Source organism: Alexandromys fortis, unplaced genomic scaffold, assembly GCF_014885135.2.
Source record: "Alexandromys fortis isolate MF-2015 unplaced genomic scaffold, M_Fortis_MF-2015_v1.1 scaffold_12, whole genome shotgun sequence".
NCBI classification, from domain to species: Eukaryota; Metazoa; Chordata; class Mammalia; order Rodentia; family Cricetidae; genus Alexandromys; species Alexandromys fortis.
Window position 1 is genome coordinate 18,935,585 of NW_026067937.1, and position 16,399 is coordinate 18,951,983.

General features: G+C 47.3%; 1 protein-coding gene and 1 long non-coding RNA gene across 4 annotated transcripts in view; one reads left to right on the forward strand and one right to left on the reverse strand.

Moving 5' to 3' along the window:
• The window catches only part of LOC126504601 (uncharacterized), a 47,083-nt gene that overhangs the window by 15,579 nt on the left and 15,105 nt on the right, over positions 1-16,399 (forward strand). For 2 of the 3 annotated variants that reach the window (XR_007592664.1, XR_007592665.1), the window contains 2 exons: positions 4,794-5,640; positions 14,673-14,850. This is a non-coding gene — a long non-coding RNA (uncharacterized lncRNA). The remainder of the gene's footprint in view (positions 1-4,793; positions 5,641-14,672; positions 14,851-16,399) is intronic. The other variant, XR_007592663.1, reaches the window with a different exon arrangement.
• Map10 (microtubule associated protein 10) lies at positions 5,636-12,383 on the reverse strand. Its single transcript, XM_050146996.1, has one exon. The coding sequence runs from the start codon at positions 11,484-11,486 to the stop codon at positions 8,874-8,876; it is 2,613 nt and encodes an 870-aa protein (XP_050002953.1). The 5' UTR covers positions 11,487-12,383; the 3' UTR covers positions 5,636-8,873.

The window sequence follows — 16,399 nt, forward strand, 5'->3', positions numbered from 1 at the left end:
GAATTCCCACTAAGGACAGATAGATTCTTATAGCAATAAAAAGAAAACATAAAATAAAAATGATAGTTCACTTATAAGAAAACATGCCACCTGATCTGTTAGAAAATAAATGGAAACCACACAGCACAGCAGGACCATTCCCTACCCAGGAGGTGTACAAAAACAAACACGGCCGTTCATCCTCGGGGCTTACATCCCACGGGATGCTGAAATGCCGTGACCTTCAGGCAGGTGCTCTGGTGATGGAGCACAAAAGTTGCAGTGTGGCAGTTGTTGCCTTCCCTGGATTTTCTTCTTTGTGTATCTGTGTATTTTTTCTATAATAGTATTTTTTATTGTTTTTATTGAGCTATGTATTTTTTTCTGCACCCTTCCCTTCCTTTCCCATGGTCCCCATGCTCCCAATTTACTCAGGAGATCTTGTCTTTTTCTTCCCATGTAGATTAGACCATGTATGTCTCTCTTAGGGTCCTCACTGTTGTCCAGGTTCTCTGGGATTGTGAATTGTCAGTTGATTTTCTTTGCTTTATGTCTAAAAGCCACTTATGAGTGAGTAAATATTATATTTGTCTTTCTGGGTCTGGGTTACCTCACCCAATATGATGTTTGCTAGATCCATCCATTTGCCCGCAAATTTCAAGATGTAATTATTTTTTTCCTCTGTGTAGTAAGCACTCCATTGTGTAAATGTGCCACATTTTCCTTATCCAGCTTTAGAAGTGTTTCTTTGACATATGAGGGTGCCCTTGTATTTGGCACATAGATGTTCAGTATTGAGATTTCCTCTTGATGGATTTTTCCTGTGACAAATACGAATGTCCTTCTTTATCTCTTTTGATTGATTTTGGTTTGAAGTCTATTTTGTTAGATATTAGGATAGCTACACCAGCTTGTTTCTTAGGTCCATTTGATTGGATTTTTTTCCCCAACCCTTTACTCTGAGGTAATGTCTGTCTTTGAGGTTGAAGTGTGTTTCTTGTATGCAGCAGAAGGATGGATTCTGTTTTTGTATCCAATCTGTTAGCCTGTGCCTTTTTATAGGTGAGTTCAGCCCATTTATATTAAGGTATCTTAATGACCAGTGATTGCTAGTTCCTGTTATTTTAGTTTTCATTATTGGTGATTTTATTGTGTTGTGTTTTTCCTTCTTTGGGATTTGCTCCTGTGAGATCATCTATTGTCTGTATTTTTGTGGCTAGTCACCGAGAATCCTTGCGTTCTCCCCAGCTGTTCATTCAAATCAAGAGAACCCTTTCAGATCTTTCACCGAATAAAAGGGGGAAGTTAAAAATTAATCAGAGCTCCAAAATGAATTATTTTGGTTGAAACTAAGAGACTTACAAATCCAAAAGAGTCCCCACCCACCCCTGAATGCTGGGAGAAAGAAGGGCGGAGTCAGAGAGATGCCATGGAGCTGCCGCTGGAGATAGACATGCTGAAACTTTGCTGGTAGGCCATGACCATGTGGTGATATAGATTAATAGAAATGGGTTAAATTAATATGTAAGAGTTAGCCCATAAGAAGCTAGAGCTAATGGGCCAAGCAGTAATTTAATTAATACAGTTTCTGTGTGGTTATTTCGGGGCTAAGCAGCCAGGAACCAACAAGCAGCCTCCCACTACATCTCCATCTCTCTCTCTCTCTCTCTCTCTCTCTCTCTCTCTCTCTCTCTCTCTCTCTCTCTCGTCTGTGCGGTGTGTGTGTGTGTGTGTGTGTGTGCCTGTGTGTGTTTGTGGGTGTGAAGACCAGAGACTGATACAGGGTGTCATCATTTATTGCCCGCCACCTTTTTGAGACAGGGTCTCTCACTGAACCTGGAGCTCGTTGACAAGGCTAACCCCACTGACCAACAAGCCCCTGGGATCCTCCTGTTTCTGAATCCCCAGCACTGCGGTCACAGGTGCCCATCGTCATGCCCAGCTTCTCATATGACTTAGTGCTGGGGATTCAACTCAGGTCTTCATACTTGGACAGTGGGCACATTACCAACTATACCACCTCCCTGGAGCCTACACTCAGTGCTTTGTTTAAAAGTGGGTTGTGATGGCTAGTTTGATCTTGTTTTATGAGATGAAGGCTCACTAGGTAACTCCAGCTGGCCTGAAACTTGCTATGTGGACCAGGTTGGCCTAGAACTCATAGAAATCTGCTTTCTTCTGTCTCTGGAGTGCTCCCATTAAAGGCGCGCATCACAATTAAACTGCATGATGTCTAGTTCTAACTGTTGACAAAACACAATCTAGAATTGCCTGGAAAGAGTCCTGTGAGGGACCGTCTACATCAGGTTGGCCTGTGAGCACGTCTGTAGGTTATTACCTTTGTTATGTTAATGACATCAGAAGATGCAGCCCACTGTAGGCAGCACTGCTCCCTAGGCAGAAGATGCTGGATCGTGTGAGTGTAGAGCATGGCCTGAGCACGGATAGACACGCATGCATTCGTTCTCTTGCTGCTCTTGACCATGGATGAGATGTGACCAGCTGCTTCAAGTTCCTGTCTTGACTTCTCCAGTGACGGACCGTATGTAACCTGGAGTTCTAACCTGAGTGTACCCTCTCTCCCTTAAGGCTGATTTTGTTGAGGTATTTTATCACAGAAATGAAATGAAGACATGGGTTTTCTTGCATAACTGAAGAGCTCAGGAATTACCATGTTTCAGACGCGAAACTTAGACTCAGCCCTTGGACTCAGAACCTCATTTTCTCATCTCCCTCCCAGTGTTGGCCCCATCTTCAGGGAACTCCCTCTTCCAAGCGTTTCCATGGTGACATCCAATGTCCTCCATCACTTGAACCCTGAGACAGAGAGGGGCTTCCCCTGAACATCTTAAAATATTCCTGAAGAGGAATCCCATGCCCATCCAATCACTATTCCCAGGGAACACACGATTGTTAAATCAGGGAAGAGATTAGACCCACAGCATCATGATGCTCAGGGAGAAGGTGAGGGGCTTCCCCAGAGGAAAATAGTGGGGAACTATTTCAGCTGGGGAGAGCGCAAGGATTCTTGGTGACAAGCCACAAAGATGCTCTCATTCCAGAAGATGATGAGTAAATGAAGATCAAAAAAGATGTTTAGAAGACATCCCTGGCCAGGGCACCCCTCCCAGAGCAGCAAGAAATAAACCAGAGGCCAGGCAATGGTGGCACACGCCTTTAATCCCAGCACTCGGGAGGCAGAGGCAGGCGGATCTCTGTGAGTTCGAGACCAGCCTGGTCTACAGAGCTAGTTCCAGGACAGGCTCCAAAGCCACAGAGAAACCCTGTCTCGAAAAACCAAAAAGAATAAAAAAAAAAAAAAAAAAAGAAAAGAAATAAACCAGAGACAAAATGATTGCAGGACTCAGAACTCACAGCACCTGGCAATCACATTCACCTGGGAGGAAACATCACAGTGTGTATGATTAGTAGGACACTCCCCCTTCCTTCAAATATGGTTCTAAAACAGGATCTTTTAACGTTTTCCTCTTCAACCCACACTTTTGGAATTCTTGTAGCTTTTTTTAAAGTTGTGTGTGTGTGTGTGTGTGTGTGTGTGTGTGTGTGTGTGTGTGTGTATGTACAAGCACAAGTATCCAGGGAAGCCAGAGAGTTGGGTCAGATTCCTTGGACCTGGAGTTGCAGGTGGTTATGAGTCTTCCCCAGAGGGTGCTGGGAATCAAACTCCACGGCTCTGCAGCAGCAGCCGGTGTTCTTAGCTGCTGAGCCATCTCTACAGTCCCAGAATTCTTGACTTTTAACCACATCACTCAGCCCCATTGGTTTTGGGAACTCAGTCTCGGGGATCTGAGGTTTCGAAATAGTTTTCCTGGGACGGAAATAAAGGTAATAATTTGATTAGCATTTGAAAGGCTTTTCCGTTGGGTTTTCATGCCTTTGTTTTTCCTCTTCCCTTTTCTTCTTGAACACATATAATGGAAACCATCTTTGTGATTATTCCCAAGTGCTGAAACTTTCATCTCCACTGTGTAATTGAATTTTTTCTCGGCAGCAAAGTGGTTTTCTGGATCCTCAGCAAACCCGGAGCATAAATGCTGGTCACTCCCATGGGGAAGAGACAGGTGGGGGGCAGGGGGAGATAGGTAGGGGTGTGTGTGTGTGTGTGTGTGTGTGTCTGTGTACACGTTCTACAATTGCTTCCTCCACTTAGATTCCATTTGCTGTAACCCTTTTAAGGAAGCACCATTTGATTTTGTGCATATTTAAGTACTCATGCATTTAAGTGAGCATTTATTGAGTGCAACTGTGTGTACTAAAGGCAACGCCCAGGCACAAAGCAGGGTGGGACAAGAAAAAGAATGAACATTAAGGTATGGAGAGAATGACAAGGAGTTGCTTGGTGGAGCGGGAACACGTTTTATATCCATTAATCTTGGGACACTGATGGAATAGACTGAAATGTTGGGGAAGGCAGTCACTGGTTTCTCTGTCGCTCTCAGGGGGTGGGATGACTGGGCAGTCTAGACTCGTGTCGTGTGCAAGAGCAGGAGAGAGAACTGGAGTGGAGTGTTTGCTGCAGAGCGAAAACAACGGAGGCCAGAAGTCAGGGTCTGAGGGCTTCCCTGGGAGAGAAGCCAGGGGAGTGCACGGTCAGGACAGTTCGGGAGAGAGCAGGAGGGAAGGTGGGTGGGCGAGTGAACCCTCCCACCCGATACCTGAGATGTGGAGCGGAGGAAGACAGATACAGAGGTGGCTCTAAGCCCTGGAGCAGAGTGGCTAATACCAAACCTCAACAACCTTTTTGCTTTTAAATGTTTTATTTTAAAGCTTTAAGCTTTCCTCATTCTATGCAGACTACAACATGAAAGGCTCTCAACTTTAAAATATTGGAAGCACGGATCCACTCGGCATCTCCAGCCAGATAAAACCAGATCTACAGACACTCAAAGCAATTCTATTACAGAGCATCAGAGCCACACAGAAGAGGCCGGAGCCCTTGGCAGAGATGAGGGACTGTGGAGAGGACAGATTCGGGAGGAGGGCTGTGGAGACAGACGATCCGTGACAGCGCTGGCCATGCGAGTGGAGTGCCTGAGTTTGGAGCCAGGACGGAGTCTGCCTGTACACTCGGCACACCTACAGCAAGAAAGGAGGGAAACAGGAAAACTCCTGGAAGCTTCCTGGCCAGCTTAGCCTGGAGCAAAAGAGACCTCGCCTCCAACAAGCTGAGGGCCCACACCTCAAGTTTTCCTCTGAACTCTATGCATTGCTGCAGTGCTACATTGTGCGCGCGTGCGCGCGCGCGCACACACACACACACACACACACATGAGAAGGTGGGGAACCAGGAGAAAGTTCTACAACCTAAAGATAGTACAAGACAGGACAATCAAGACAGGAATGTAGATGGTGGTCACCATCAGAAAGTCCCCTACTTCAGTCAACAGCCTAACAGACTAAAGAAAAGGCATATGATTAGGTCAGGACATACAGAAAGGAGCCTGATAACTGTCTTTGCTGGAGTCCAGCATTAAAGACGCGACAGAAGCAGGGAGCAGCCATCCTCATTTTCGGAAACTCTTTATTTTCTATTTTTAAAACGCTGTTCCTATTATTTTTGTTTCAGGGCTCAGGACCAAACTGATCTCCCTGCAGACACGAGGCAGACATTTTACCACCGAGCGGCTACTCCTGCCCCTGGTATTTTCACTAATTTTCTGGGTTAATTCTTAATTTCATACTTCTGCTAGTTCAATGGAATTTGAAGACATATCCCCTTTTCTCTACAATGAGAGCAAAACTCTTGAGTTTTCTGGGCCTTTTTTTCTCTACATTGGATATGCATTGATAGATATAAGTACCGATTAAAGAACAAGGAAGCAGGGCTCCTTAAGGCTTGGCACTGCTGCCCAATGGCAATCCTCCCAAGGTGTTTGTGCCGGGCACAGGCAGGGGGAAAGTCAGGCAGAGAGAATGTTGGTCCTTGACCAAGCAACTTCTCACAGAACTGCTCTGGGGTTGAAATGAGAACCATCTCACAAGTCTTGGCTCACAAAGTGCCATTCTGCATAGCTCTGTGTGCTTTAACGCAAATGAAAACACGAACAGCCTGAGCGATTGCTCTTTGGCACCAAGGACAGTTTAACTCAACATATTTAAATACTGTATCTTATTTATTTTGCTTTGCTATGACATCTCTTCACCTTGCCAACAAAAATGTCATAATTAAAAAGTCATTTTCAATTTCCAGTCTTGACCTGTTCGTTTGTTGCAAACAAAAGTCTAGTCCCTAAATCTAATTCTGTAACAATGCACTCTGTACATGAAGAAAAAACACAAACCAGGACGTGAAGGGCGACTCTCAATCGGGAGCTACTGGGCGCCACAGAAGTTCATGACAGATGCTCCTCCTACCCGGCGAAGTCACCACCAATGGGCATGTGAACGAGGGGTAGACACATGGTGTGTCTCTGTCCAGGCCTCTGTATCTACAGCAACGGTTCAAAGGACTGAACAGACAGCCACCTCCTCAGCTGCATACAGAGGCAGGACCAGCACTGTTTTTGTGGCTCACTTTGCTTCTCTGTCCCAAGGGCTGGGGCTGCGTGTGCAGCTCAGTGACAGAGCACTTGCAGGGCATGTCCAAGGCACTGGGTACCATGCTCAGTACTGCTGTACCCCTGTTGCCTCGATCAGTTTTGCTATCCAGCCTGTTTGAAAAGTTGAGCTGCAACAGACCAGTTCTAATGTGAAATGACAGAGCCTGCTATTCATGACCCTAAAACCAGATCTCATGTTTCAGTAATTTTAACCATATAAAATAAAATCAGGCTTCATAAGTAATACCAAGTACGAAGGTATTTAAAAACTAAGCCAACAACTTAAAGAATTAAAACACAAGGCCATATTGGAGGCCAGACTGTAGCAGGTGATTTAAATACATGGTCACAGCATCTTCCTTAGAACAGCCCTATGAGCCACACAATTTTAGAGACAGGCTCCCTGGTCTGGCCCTGCCCCACTGTCTCAGCTCTTAAACCTTCTCCTTTCACCCTGGGGCATCACCTCCCTCACCTGTTCCCATCCCAGAGGCAGGGAAAGCAGAGCTGTGGGAGCAGGAAGCTAACCAGTCACATTTTCCCCCCGGGGCAGGAGAGAGAGAGAACAAGAGGTGGAACAGAGCTAAACATCTGCAAAGCATTCCATGCTGTGATGTACTTCCTTCCACAAGGCTCCACCTCCAAAAGGTTCCACAACCTCCCCAAATAATGCCACAGACCAAGGACCAAGTGTCAAATACAACTTAGGGGAGATGTTTCTCATTCAAACCACTACACTATCTTTGATGATTCTTTTAGTACTTATATGTTGCCTTTTCCATGGGAAAAATGACATTAAACATTTGCACAGTTCGTGTCTGAGTACCAAGCTATGTCTTATGGATTTAAAATACAGCATAGATTTTATATTTACAGACAAGGAGAAATCAGTCTGTAGCATAAAATCCTTTTCCATTTCCAGACTTAACTTCTGTAGCTCTGAGTAATTATTTCCGGTATTTTACAACACTCCAAGGCCATGACTTACTCATGCTCACTCACAACAATCCCTGTCCTAGCCCCATCTCCCATGGCTGTCCTGGTCCCACCTCCCATTGCTGGACAGTGTACTTGGAGTCTGAGTCTCTCTACAATCTGAAACTTTCCTTGTGCAGCAAACTGACTTTATGCCACTGTGACATGAACATAACATCACCATCCAGATGCCATTCTCTCTCCCAGGAATGCCAAGCTCACGCCCGTCTCCACTCAAGTATCCACAATGGCCCCTAATCATCATCACTGTAAATCCTTTCTAGGATCAATCGCTCCGAATATGCTCATATAACTGTGTAATTGTTTATAATAATTTATGTAATAAAAGAAAAACCAGGGCTTTGTCTCACAGGTCCCAAAGCATCAGCGATATTAAAAAGTCTAAAAGTTACAGTATAACAGTTTACATGTATTATACTACAATGCCTACAAGTATCTGAACACAGCGTGAAATCTGAAATCAATGAAGGACATCCCGCAGAACTGATGACGAGGGTTTATGGTAGTCAGCTTTTCCATGTTACAAATGAACACTGAGCAACCAGAAAACACGGCATAAACTAAACTCCTGTTCACACAACTATATGGGATGAAGCCTGACTTTGTTCTCCTAAATGCTTGAGTATACTTGAAGGCTGTTTAAACTCAGTGAAATTAAAATATTACCCAAATACGTTTCCATTAGGGAGAGTCCATGCTTCTTGTTAAGTGTTTGTGCTACATCCTTTAGTAAGATTTTAACTGCCAAGGCTTTTATTCAGCAACTACATAAATAAAAAAAAGGTAATATTGGTGTGTACAGTAAGACAGGATTTATCAAGAAACCTAAGTTCAAATCAGTGCAAATGGAGTATATTCATACAAAAGGAAGACTAAACAATAAGAGGACAGGGTGTCACGAAGATCTATAAGCCAAAAACGCCTCGCAGCAGACGATCACAATCCCCCTCTGCACCTCACACCCTAACACATCCATCTGTTACCAGATTTATTCCCATTAAGAACCGGTGCTGAGATCACACACGAGTGCTTCTTTCTAAAATGGTGCCTAGAACGCCGACTTTAGATTAATCTGCACTGTGAGGCCGACACTTCCACAGAATATATAGACATACTTTTAATCTTGAACATCTCACAAAAGAATCATTCTAAGCTTAACAGTGACTCAAGAGTAGGATCGGCTTGAAGGGTAAGGCACTAAACATCAATGACAAACTATATACATCTCCTAAAGACCTACCACCACGGACGTTACGCCCTAACGTCGTGTAGGAGTTAGAACGTTTCTTCATGATCAGCGCTTATCAGTTAGAAACTAGCTTTCAAAAGCAGCAAACTTCACACGGTGTATCCTGGAAGTTTATTTATTACTAATTCACAGATGTCTCTGCACTGTTTGGAGAAGTTCAGTGGCCCAAGATCATCTTCCTCCTCTTGGAAGTCAGCTGACTCGCTGTTGTCAAAGCCCTTGAGTTCCAGCTCAGACAGATTGGACGGTTCATAAGAACTCACTTGTGATGTCCTTGGTGACTGGCTTTTCTCAGAGGACCTGCGACCAGCTCCTCCTCTAAGTTTAGTGGAGCTGTCCCGACCTGTCCTCATGACCTTTGAACTACCTGTACTCAGAGCATCTGCCTGGTTCTCCTTTTCATTTGTCCACTGTGATGAGAAGTCGCTGGTGGAGCTACTGGAGGCTTCCTCCAGACTCCTACAGGGAGTCTTCAGTACGTGAGATCGCTTATGGGAGCACACTGGGGAGCCAGCAGAGAAGGGAGGGCTGAGCACGCTCAGCTCGCTGCTGGTTTTCCTTGTAAACAGCCCTGCCTCGCTGGACTTGCTTGCTTGTGAACCGTGCTGGGCATTTTCTGCCCCTGTGCTGGAGCCAGGAGCCAGCAGACTTCTGCTGTTATTCTCAGTCACGCAGAAGTCTTCAGAATAGCAAGGGCTGGCTAGCTCTTCCTGGTACTCTAGCTCTGAGATGCTCTTGCAGGAACTGTCTCTACTGGCTGCTCTGTTGATCCCTGCATCAGAAGTCACAAGGTCCGTGACTTTGACGTGGCTATCATCTTTCCCCTCCTCCACAGTTTGGTCAACTGCAGGATCCTGTCGGGAAAGCCCTGGGCTTTGGACCAGCATTTTGGATGCTCCTTCCAGGATATGTGAAGGAGGGACTCTCGCTGGGATGATGGACTCTATGGGACCCACACCTGCTTCCAACCAAGTGTCGCTGGCTCTGTTCTCACTCTGCCCCCCTGTTTCTTGTCTAGCAGCCTGGCGCCGTTTCACTGCTTTAGATGTATTTGTACTTGGCTCATCAAAGCATTCACTGATTTGCCTTGAAGTATCACTACCTTCAGCAAAAGACCCACTGGAGTCGGAAGGCTTCTCGGGCGGCTGTGGTGGCATCTGGCTTTGTGTTGCCAAGCTTGGTACTTTCCCTTTCCACGATGGGACCCGGAATTTTGGTCCCCCAGTTTGTATTTGTGATTTTCTATACTGTTCTCTCTTTTCATGGACAACCAGCATGTCGGGGTTTGTCTGCTTTAGACGCAGTCTTAGGGTGTTCGTTAAGCCATAGAGCAGCCTCCCCTTCGCGGCTCTCGGGGGAGGGCTCCCACTGATCTCTGAACGCTTACCTTTAGGGTTCTTTTTAGGCTGAAGACTCAGGAGCTTTTCACTTTCTCTCACAGAAAGTTTGCTGCTCTTTAATTCTGACCGAGATGTGGACTTGGCAGAAGGCTCTGGCCCCTTGTGTTCACCTCTGTACAACCAGGCCAAGTGGGGGTGAACCTGAGCGGGACTTGCCACGGGCTGGTTGCACAGCAAGGACAGCTCAATCAGCAAAGCGTTCAAGAGCGGCAGCTGTCTTATTGCATTGGCTGTATTCTGTTCAGTCTGGGGACATGCAACCTCATCCACTGCACCTGGACCCTGCGTCTGGGGAGGATTGAGAAGCACTGGAGGGCTCTCCTCCATTGCAGATCTTGTATGTTTCACCGGGTGTACGGGAGGAACTACAGGTTTAGTTTCGGGGTAAATGCCATCCGGCTCCTCAGGTCCGTTTCTCTGAGGCTCAATAGTGATTTCAACCCTGGCAGGGGGTGTCTTTTCCTGAATCAGGTGAGTGTAATACAGAGGAGGAGGGCAAAAGGTGTTGGTTTCAAAGTCCAGCTCGGTGACCTCCGGGCTGAGGGGGCTGGCAGTCCTCCCACTGGGAGCCGGTGAACAAGGGGCAGAAGCCATGTCCCCAGAGCTGGCCTTGCTGTGTAAGACTGCTTCTTCCCAGGTCTTCTGGACAGCTGAGGGGTCTGAGTCCCCTGCAGACCAGCTATTGGTATCCTTGGGGCATGGCTCTGAGGCCTCCAAGCGGCGTACAACTGAGGCACACTGTCGGCATCTGACAGTGGCTTCTCTGGCGCATGGCTTCGAGGTCTCCTGGGTAGGTGGCTCCCACAGCTCCATGGCCTCGGAGGTGATACTCTCAGGGTTCAGAGGGCCCTGCAGCTCCGGAACCCCCGGGGGAAAGCGTCCCAGGTCAGTTAGGCGGTAGAAGAGCGCCAATTCCCCGACGCGCTCGGCCGCCGGACCGCGCAGGGTGTATTTACCGCGTCGGCCCTGGGAGGCGACGAGCAGGATGTCGCAAGCACCCAGCATGCACGGTGCAGACGCTGGACCCTCGGGTAGCTGCAGCACCGCTGCGCGCAGGCGCGGGCGACGCAGGGCGGCAGGGCGCAGGCGTAATAGGCAGGCCTTGCCGCGTCCGAAGTCGATGGTGCCGCTCCGGGGCTCCCGGGCTGAAGCGGCAGGAGGGAGGACGAGCAGCGGCGGGAAGTCCAGCAGGCGAAACGCCACAGCGGGATCCCCGGCGCACGGCGCCAGCCCGAACTCCAGCCGCACCCAGTCCACCAGCAGCTCCAGCGAGAACAGCCGCCCGGCCGCTGTGGCCGCCATCGCCGTTGCCCTGGGCGACGCCACCAGCCCACCTGCCAGCCGGAAGCCAGAGCGAGAGTCCCGTGGACGATTGCTCTCTCGCGAGATTTGATTGGCTGCTCCTGGGATGCGCCTTTGAGCTCCTTTGCCTCAGACTTTAGCTGGGGCAACTGGAAGACGCTAAGAGATTAGATGTGGCAAAACAGTTTTTTTTTTTTAAATTTTATATTGTATCACTGCAGATCCACATCATTATGGATCATATACTGGGAATAAATGGACCATTCTGCCCATTCCAAGTCTCAGAGCCCGCTGACCAGTGTCCAAGGCAGCCTTCTTTGTGGTTGCAGTGCACGCAAAGAAAACACTGACCTATCAGAGACGGTGCGATGTTCTCTATCACTGTCTCCTTTGTCTCTTCTTGGTCCTGCCACACAGTGATTACTATCAGGCCACACTGCCCTCACTAAACTTCTTCCTTGAAGCCTTCTTCTCAGAAAGTTTGACCTCGGCCCCCACCCTGACAACCTTGCATCGCCCAGGCGCAGAAAGACTCTGAATGTATCTGGAACATCACACCCTAACCCTGACCAAAGTCCTCATCTCCCATCCTGACTTCTGACCGCCCTGGTTTGTCTTCAGAAAGAGTCTGGCATATTAGTCTATCCAGAATGCTCTTGAAAGAAAACGGCCCCCAAAGAGAGTGACACTATTAGGCAGTATGGCCTTGTTGGAGGAAATGTGTCACTATGGGGGTGGACTTTGAAATCTTTTTCTCAAACTTCCCTCAGTGTGGCTGTCGGTCGACTTCCTGTTGCTTGCAAGATAGAGCACTCAGCTCCAGCACCAGGTCTGCCTGCATGCAGCCACGCTCCCCTTCACGATCATAATGGACTGAACCTCTGAAACTGTAAGCGAGCACCCCCTCAATTAATTAAATGTTTTCGTTGTAAGAGTTGCTGTGGTCATAGTGCCTCTTCACAGCAATAAACACCCAAACTAAGACAGATGGGAACCCACAAACTGCAGAGCTGACTGTATAATACAGGGAACTGACAAGGGGGCAGGGAGAGGCATCATGAAATAACTTAAGGCATTGAAAAGTACAGGGTCTGGGCTGGGGATCAGCTCCGCAGTAGAGTGCTTGCTTCACAGACCCAAGTCCTGCGTGCAGTCCTCAATACCGCCACCGTGAGAGGGGAGGAAGCTATTGGTTCCATCAGTAGGCAAATGGTATGTATATGTATGTGTATGACGGGGAGGAGCAGTCAGTGAAAGAGACCTTGGCCACTGGAATCCTATAGTGTACAGGCTGCACACCAAGGAAGTCAGGGCAGCTTAGTTTGTGATATGTTTGCCATTCAGGTCCAAGTTCCCAAGCGCCACAGCTTCCAGGCTGTTTCGCAGATTGCCAACCTGTGTCTCACATAATATGCAGATTCCGAGTCTCCCTTCCTATTTACTAAGGCAAAGCCCACACGTTGTGGGTCACTCGTGTTGTGGGTGATTCTGAGGCAGACATTCCTTGTGTTGTGGAATGTTATTTTAACTATATAAAGATTGTAACATTTGTTTATGCTGCATTTGCTTAATGATGGAAGGACGTGTGTTTGATTACGTAAGATGTGTCCCATTTGTTTCACCTTGCCTGTCTAAGGCACCTGATTTGTCTAATAAAAAGCTGGACAGTTAATAGGAGAAGGATAGGCAGGGCTGTCAGGCAGAGAGAATAAATAGGAGAGGAAAAAACAAGAAGGAAGAAGGAGAATAGAAAGAGGGAGAAAGATAGGGACATGTCCAGGGCAAGAAGCCAGGGAACCATCAGACAGACAGACACAAGAAACAGAGAAAGTAAGATATACAGAAGGAAAGAAAAGTAAAAATCCAGAAAGCAAAAGGTAGATAAAGAGAAGTTAATTTAGGTTAAAAGAGCTAGCCAGAAATTAGCTTAAGCTAGGCCAACCATTCGTAACCAATAATAAGTCTCCATGTCATGATATGGGAGCTGGTTGGTGACCCAAAACGAAAAAAGCCTGCTACACCCTGTGCTTATCACCCTCAGGCCACTGGCTCATTGTCAGTGACCGTATTGCTGGGAGAAGTTTTTGAGGAGCAGAATGGTATCCTGGATAGAGTAGAAAACTATCCATGCAATCACACAGTCCTTGCTCCCTCCATTGCATTCTCAAGGTGACGTGGAAAGGAGGATGCAGGTGACCATCAACTGTGAAGCACCGGTGTCCAGGAGATGCAGGTCCTTACCAGATTCTTTGACAGCCCCGTCAATTGCTGGTTGATTCAGGAGAACACTAAGGAAGCCGACCTGGAGAGGATAATGGAATAATTGTGTTCACATGGCAACAGGTGCTTAGGCTGCAGTAGTGTTCTTCCCATCTTTAGGAAGGTGGATACATGTAGGAAACGAACAACACCCGTCTCAAAAAGATGGCTTGGGACACAAAGAGACCATTTAAAAACCCCTCAGAGGAAGCAAAAAGACAAATGCAGGGCATGGTTTATCCTACAAGAAAATCAACCTGATGTTTGTCTTTGAGACAGCAGGGTCTCCTTCGCCTCCCAGGTTCGACTTGTGATCCACCCATCTCAGCCTCCAGGACTAGGATCTCAGCATCTGCCATCACACCTAGCTTGATCCCTGTCAAACAGAAATTCAAAAGCATAGCGAAGGGCAGGTGTACAGGAGAATGCCCCAGGCTTGGTGTTAATAAGAGATACAGCTGTGAAGTGTAGCCTGACACCTTCCTTGTCCTTTGGCTTGAACAACCCAGATAAGCAAAAAGACGTTTGCAGCAATGAGAGAGTTTGGTAAGAAACTAGTATCGGATGACGATGTGAAAGAATTATTAAGGTTAAGCGTGTAAGTGCCGTGAAGGTTATCTAAGAAGACATTCTCAGACATAAAAGACAAAAAAGGAAGAAGTTGGTTGGGAGAAAATGACAGCCTGAATTTTTTCTTGAGACAGGGTCTCAGGAAGCCCAGGCCAGGCCCCAAGCAATGGCCTTAAATTTTCATCCTCCTGTCTCCACCTCCCAAATGGGATTACAGTCATCACCACCACTACACTCTGCTTGGGACTTGCTTTATAATTGCTTTAGGATGAAGACAAAAATGGCAGAGAGAATGCAAATGTGATGATATCCTTTCAGTTTTTGATTTTAAGAGGAATGATCTATCTTTTGTTGTAGGGCAGGGTCCAGGCAGCCCAGATCTGACCTCTGCGTGTTCTGAGAAGTCGAACCGAGGGCATCAGGCTTTGTGTAGCAGGTGCTCTACCCACTGGGCCATCCTCTCAGCATTAGGACATTTCCTTTCCCGGCAGGAGCTGTGAAGATCTGGCCTATCCGATTGTGCCGACTGCCCCAGGTAGGCACTCCATAAAGGGTGTTTGTAAGTAGGCCACATATAAATAGCCAACATCCATTTATAGATCTGAAAGGCCAAGCATATCTGGAATTCTTGCCTTGCTCATTTCTTAGTGCCAGCCACTTGAGGAAGAGGGGCGGGTCTGTGTAAATATAGCAACAGGAGCCCCTCCCCAGCTCTCCTCTCTGGTGCACAGGCAGCCCTTTGATTCACCCAAACTTCCCACCAACTATTTTAAGTTGATAGCTGCAATTTGCATTTAAAAGTTTATTTTGCCTTTAAAAGTCTGCATGTGTGTATTGAGACTTCTCCAGCTGGAACTTCAAAAAGAGATTTGGCTCAGCCATCCCAAGCTTTACCCACAGCAAATGTAAATGCTGAGTACGCAATGGCTTTAAATTACAATAGCAAGGATCCATCTCCTTAGTGATAGGACCTCAGACCTGGCCAGCCTTCTGCGCCTCTGTGTCTACCCTTGGCTGGCCCCTGTTCCCTTCCCCTTCCTGCAGCACTGCTGCTGGTGGTTTAGGACCCTCCACCAAGTATGCCCCCCCCCCCATCTCACAACCCCTATCTGCTCAAGTATCTCCTGGAAGCTCTGCCTAAAAGTGACCTTTCTTTCCTCCTTGTACCTAACTGCTTTGCAAGTTAAGCTAGGAATAAGAAGCAGTGACTATCCCATCTTAAAACAGAATAGAAGGTGAGGACTAGCGTACCAAGTGTCCCTCTGAATGTAAGAACTAAGTCCTTGTGGTCCACTTTCAGGACGGGTGTGCGTGTAGCTAATCAAGGAGTCCCGAACAGCAGGAGATGCTGCACCCTCTCTCCCACTGACTCCTGCTTGTCTTGGGTTTTTCTGCCTCTTATGCTTGCTAGCTTGCCTGTGAGCCCCTTAGTTTAACATTCTTCCCTTCCTTTCAGCGCTCCTCCCCTCCTCCCCTCCCTCCCTCTCTTCATTACATGCTTGTGCACCTGTACATACATACGCATGTATGTACATACATACAGGTGCACAAGCGTGTGTGGAGCGCAGAGGACAACCTCAGTGTCATCCTCAGGAGCATTGCCACCTTCTTTGGGACAGGCTCTCTCACTGGCCAGGATCTCACCAGTGACTCTAGACTGGCAGGCTGCTGAGCCTCCAGGGATCTTACTGCCTCTGCCTCCCCAGCCCTGGGATTACAAACACATGGCATCATGCCTGGCATTTTTCACATGGGTTCTAGAAATTATACTAGGGTCCTCATGTTTGCAAGGCAAGTACTTTTACCAGCTAAGCTGTCTCTTAAGCATGTGTACACACCACACACACACACACACACACACACACACACACACACACACACAGAGTGTCTTTCTGAATAGCATAGACTCACTTCAAACTCACAGCAATCCTCCTGCGTCAGACTCCTGAGTGCTGGAACTATAGGCTCTGCCATGCTCAGCTTGTTTGTCCGCTGGTATTTTGCCTATATACAGCAGCTGACCTACTGACTCGTTTCCCTACATGATGCTCATCTGCATTTACTGGACTAATGAAGGAAGCATG

Excerpts from the sequence above, each read along its gene's own strand:
- Map10 (XM_050146996.1), bottom strand. The coding sequence starts at position 11,486 with ATGGCGGCCACAGCGGCCGGGCGGCTGTTCTCGCTGGAGCTGCTGGTG.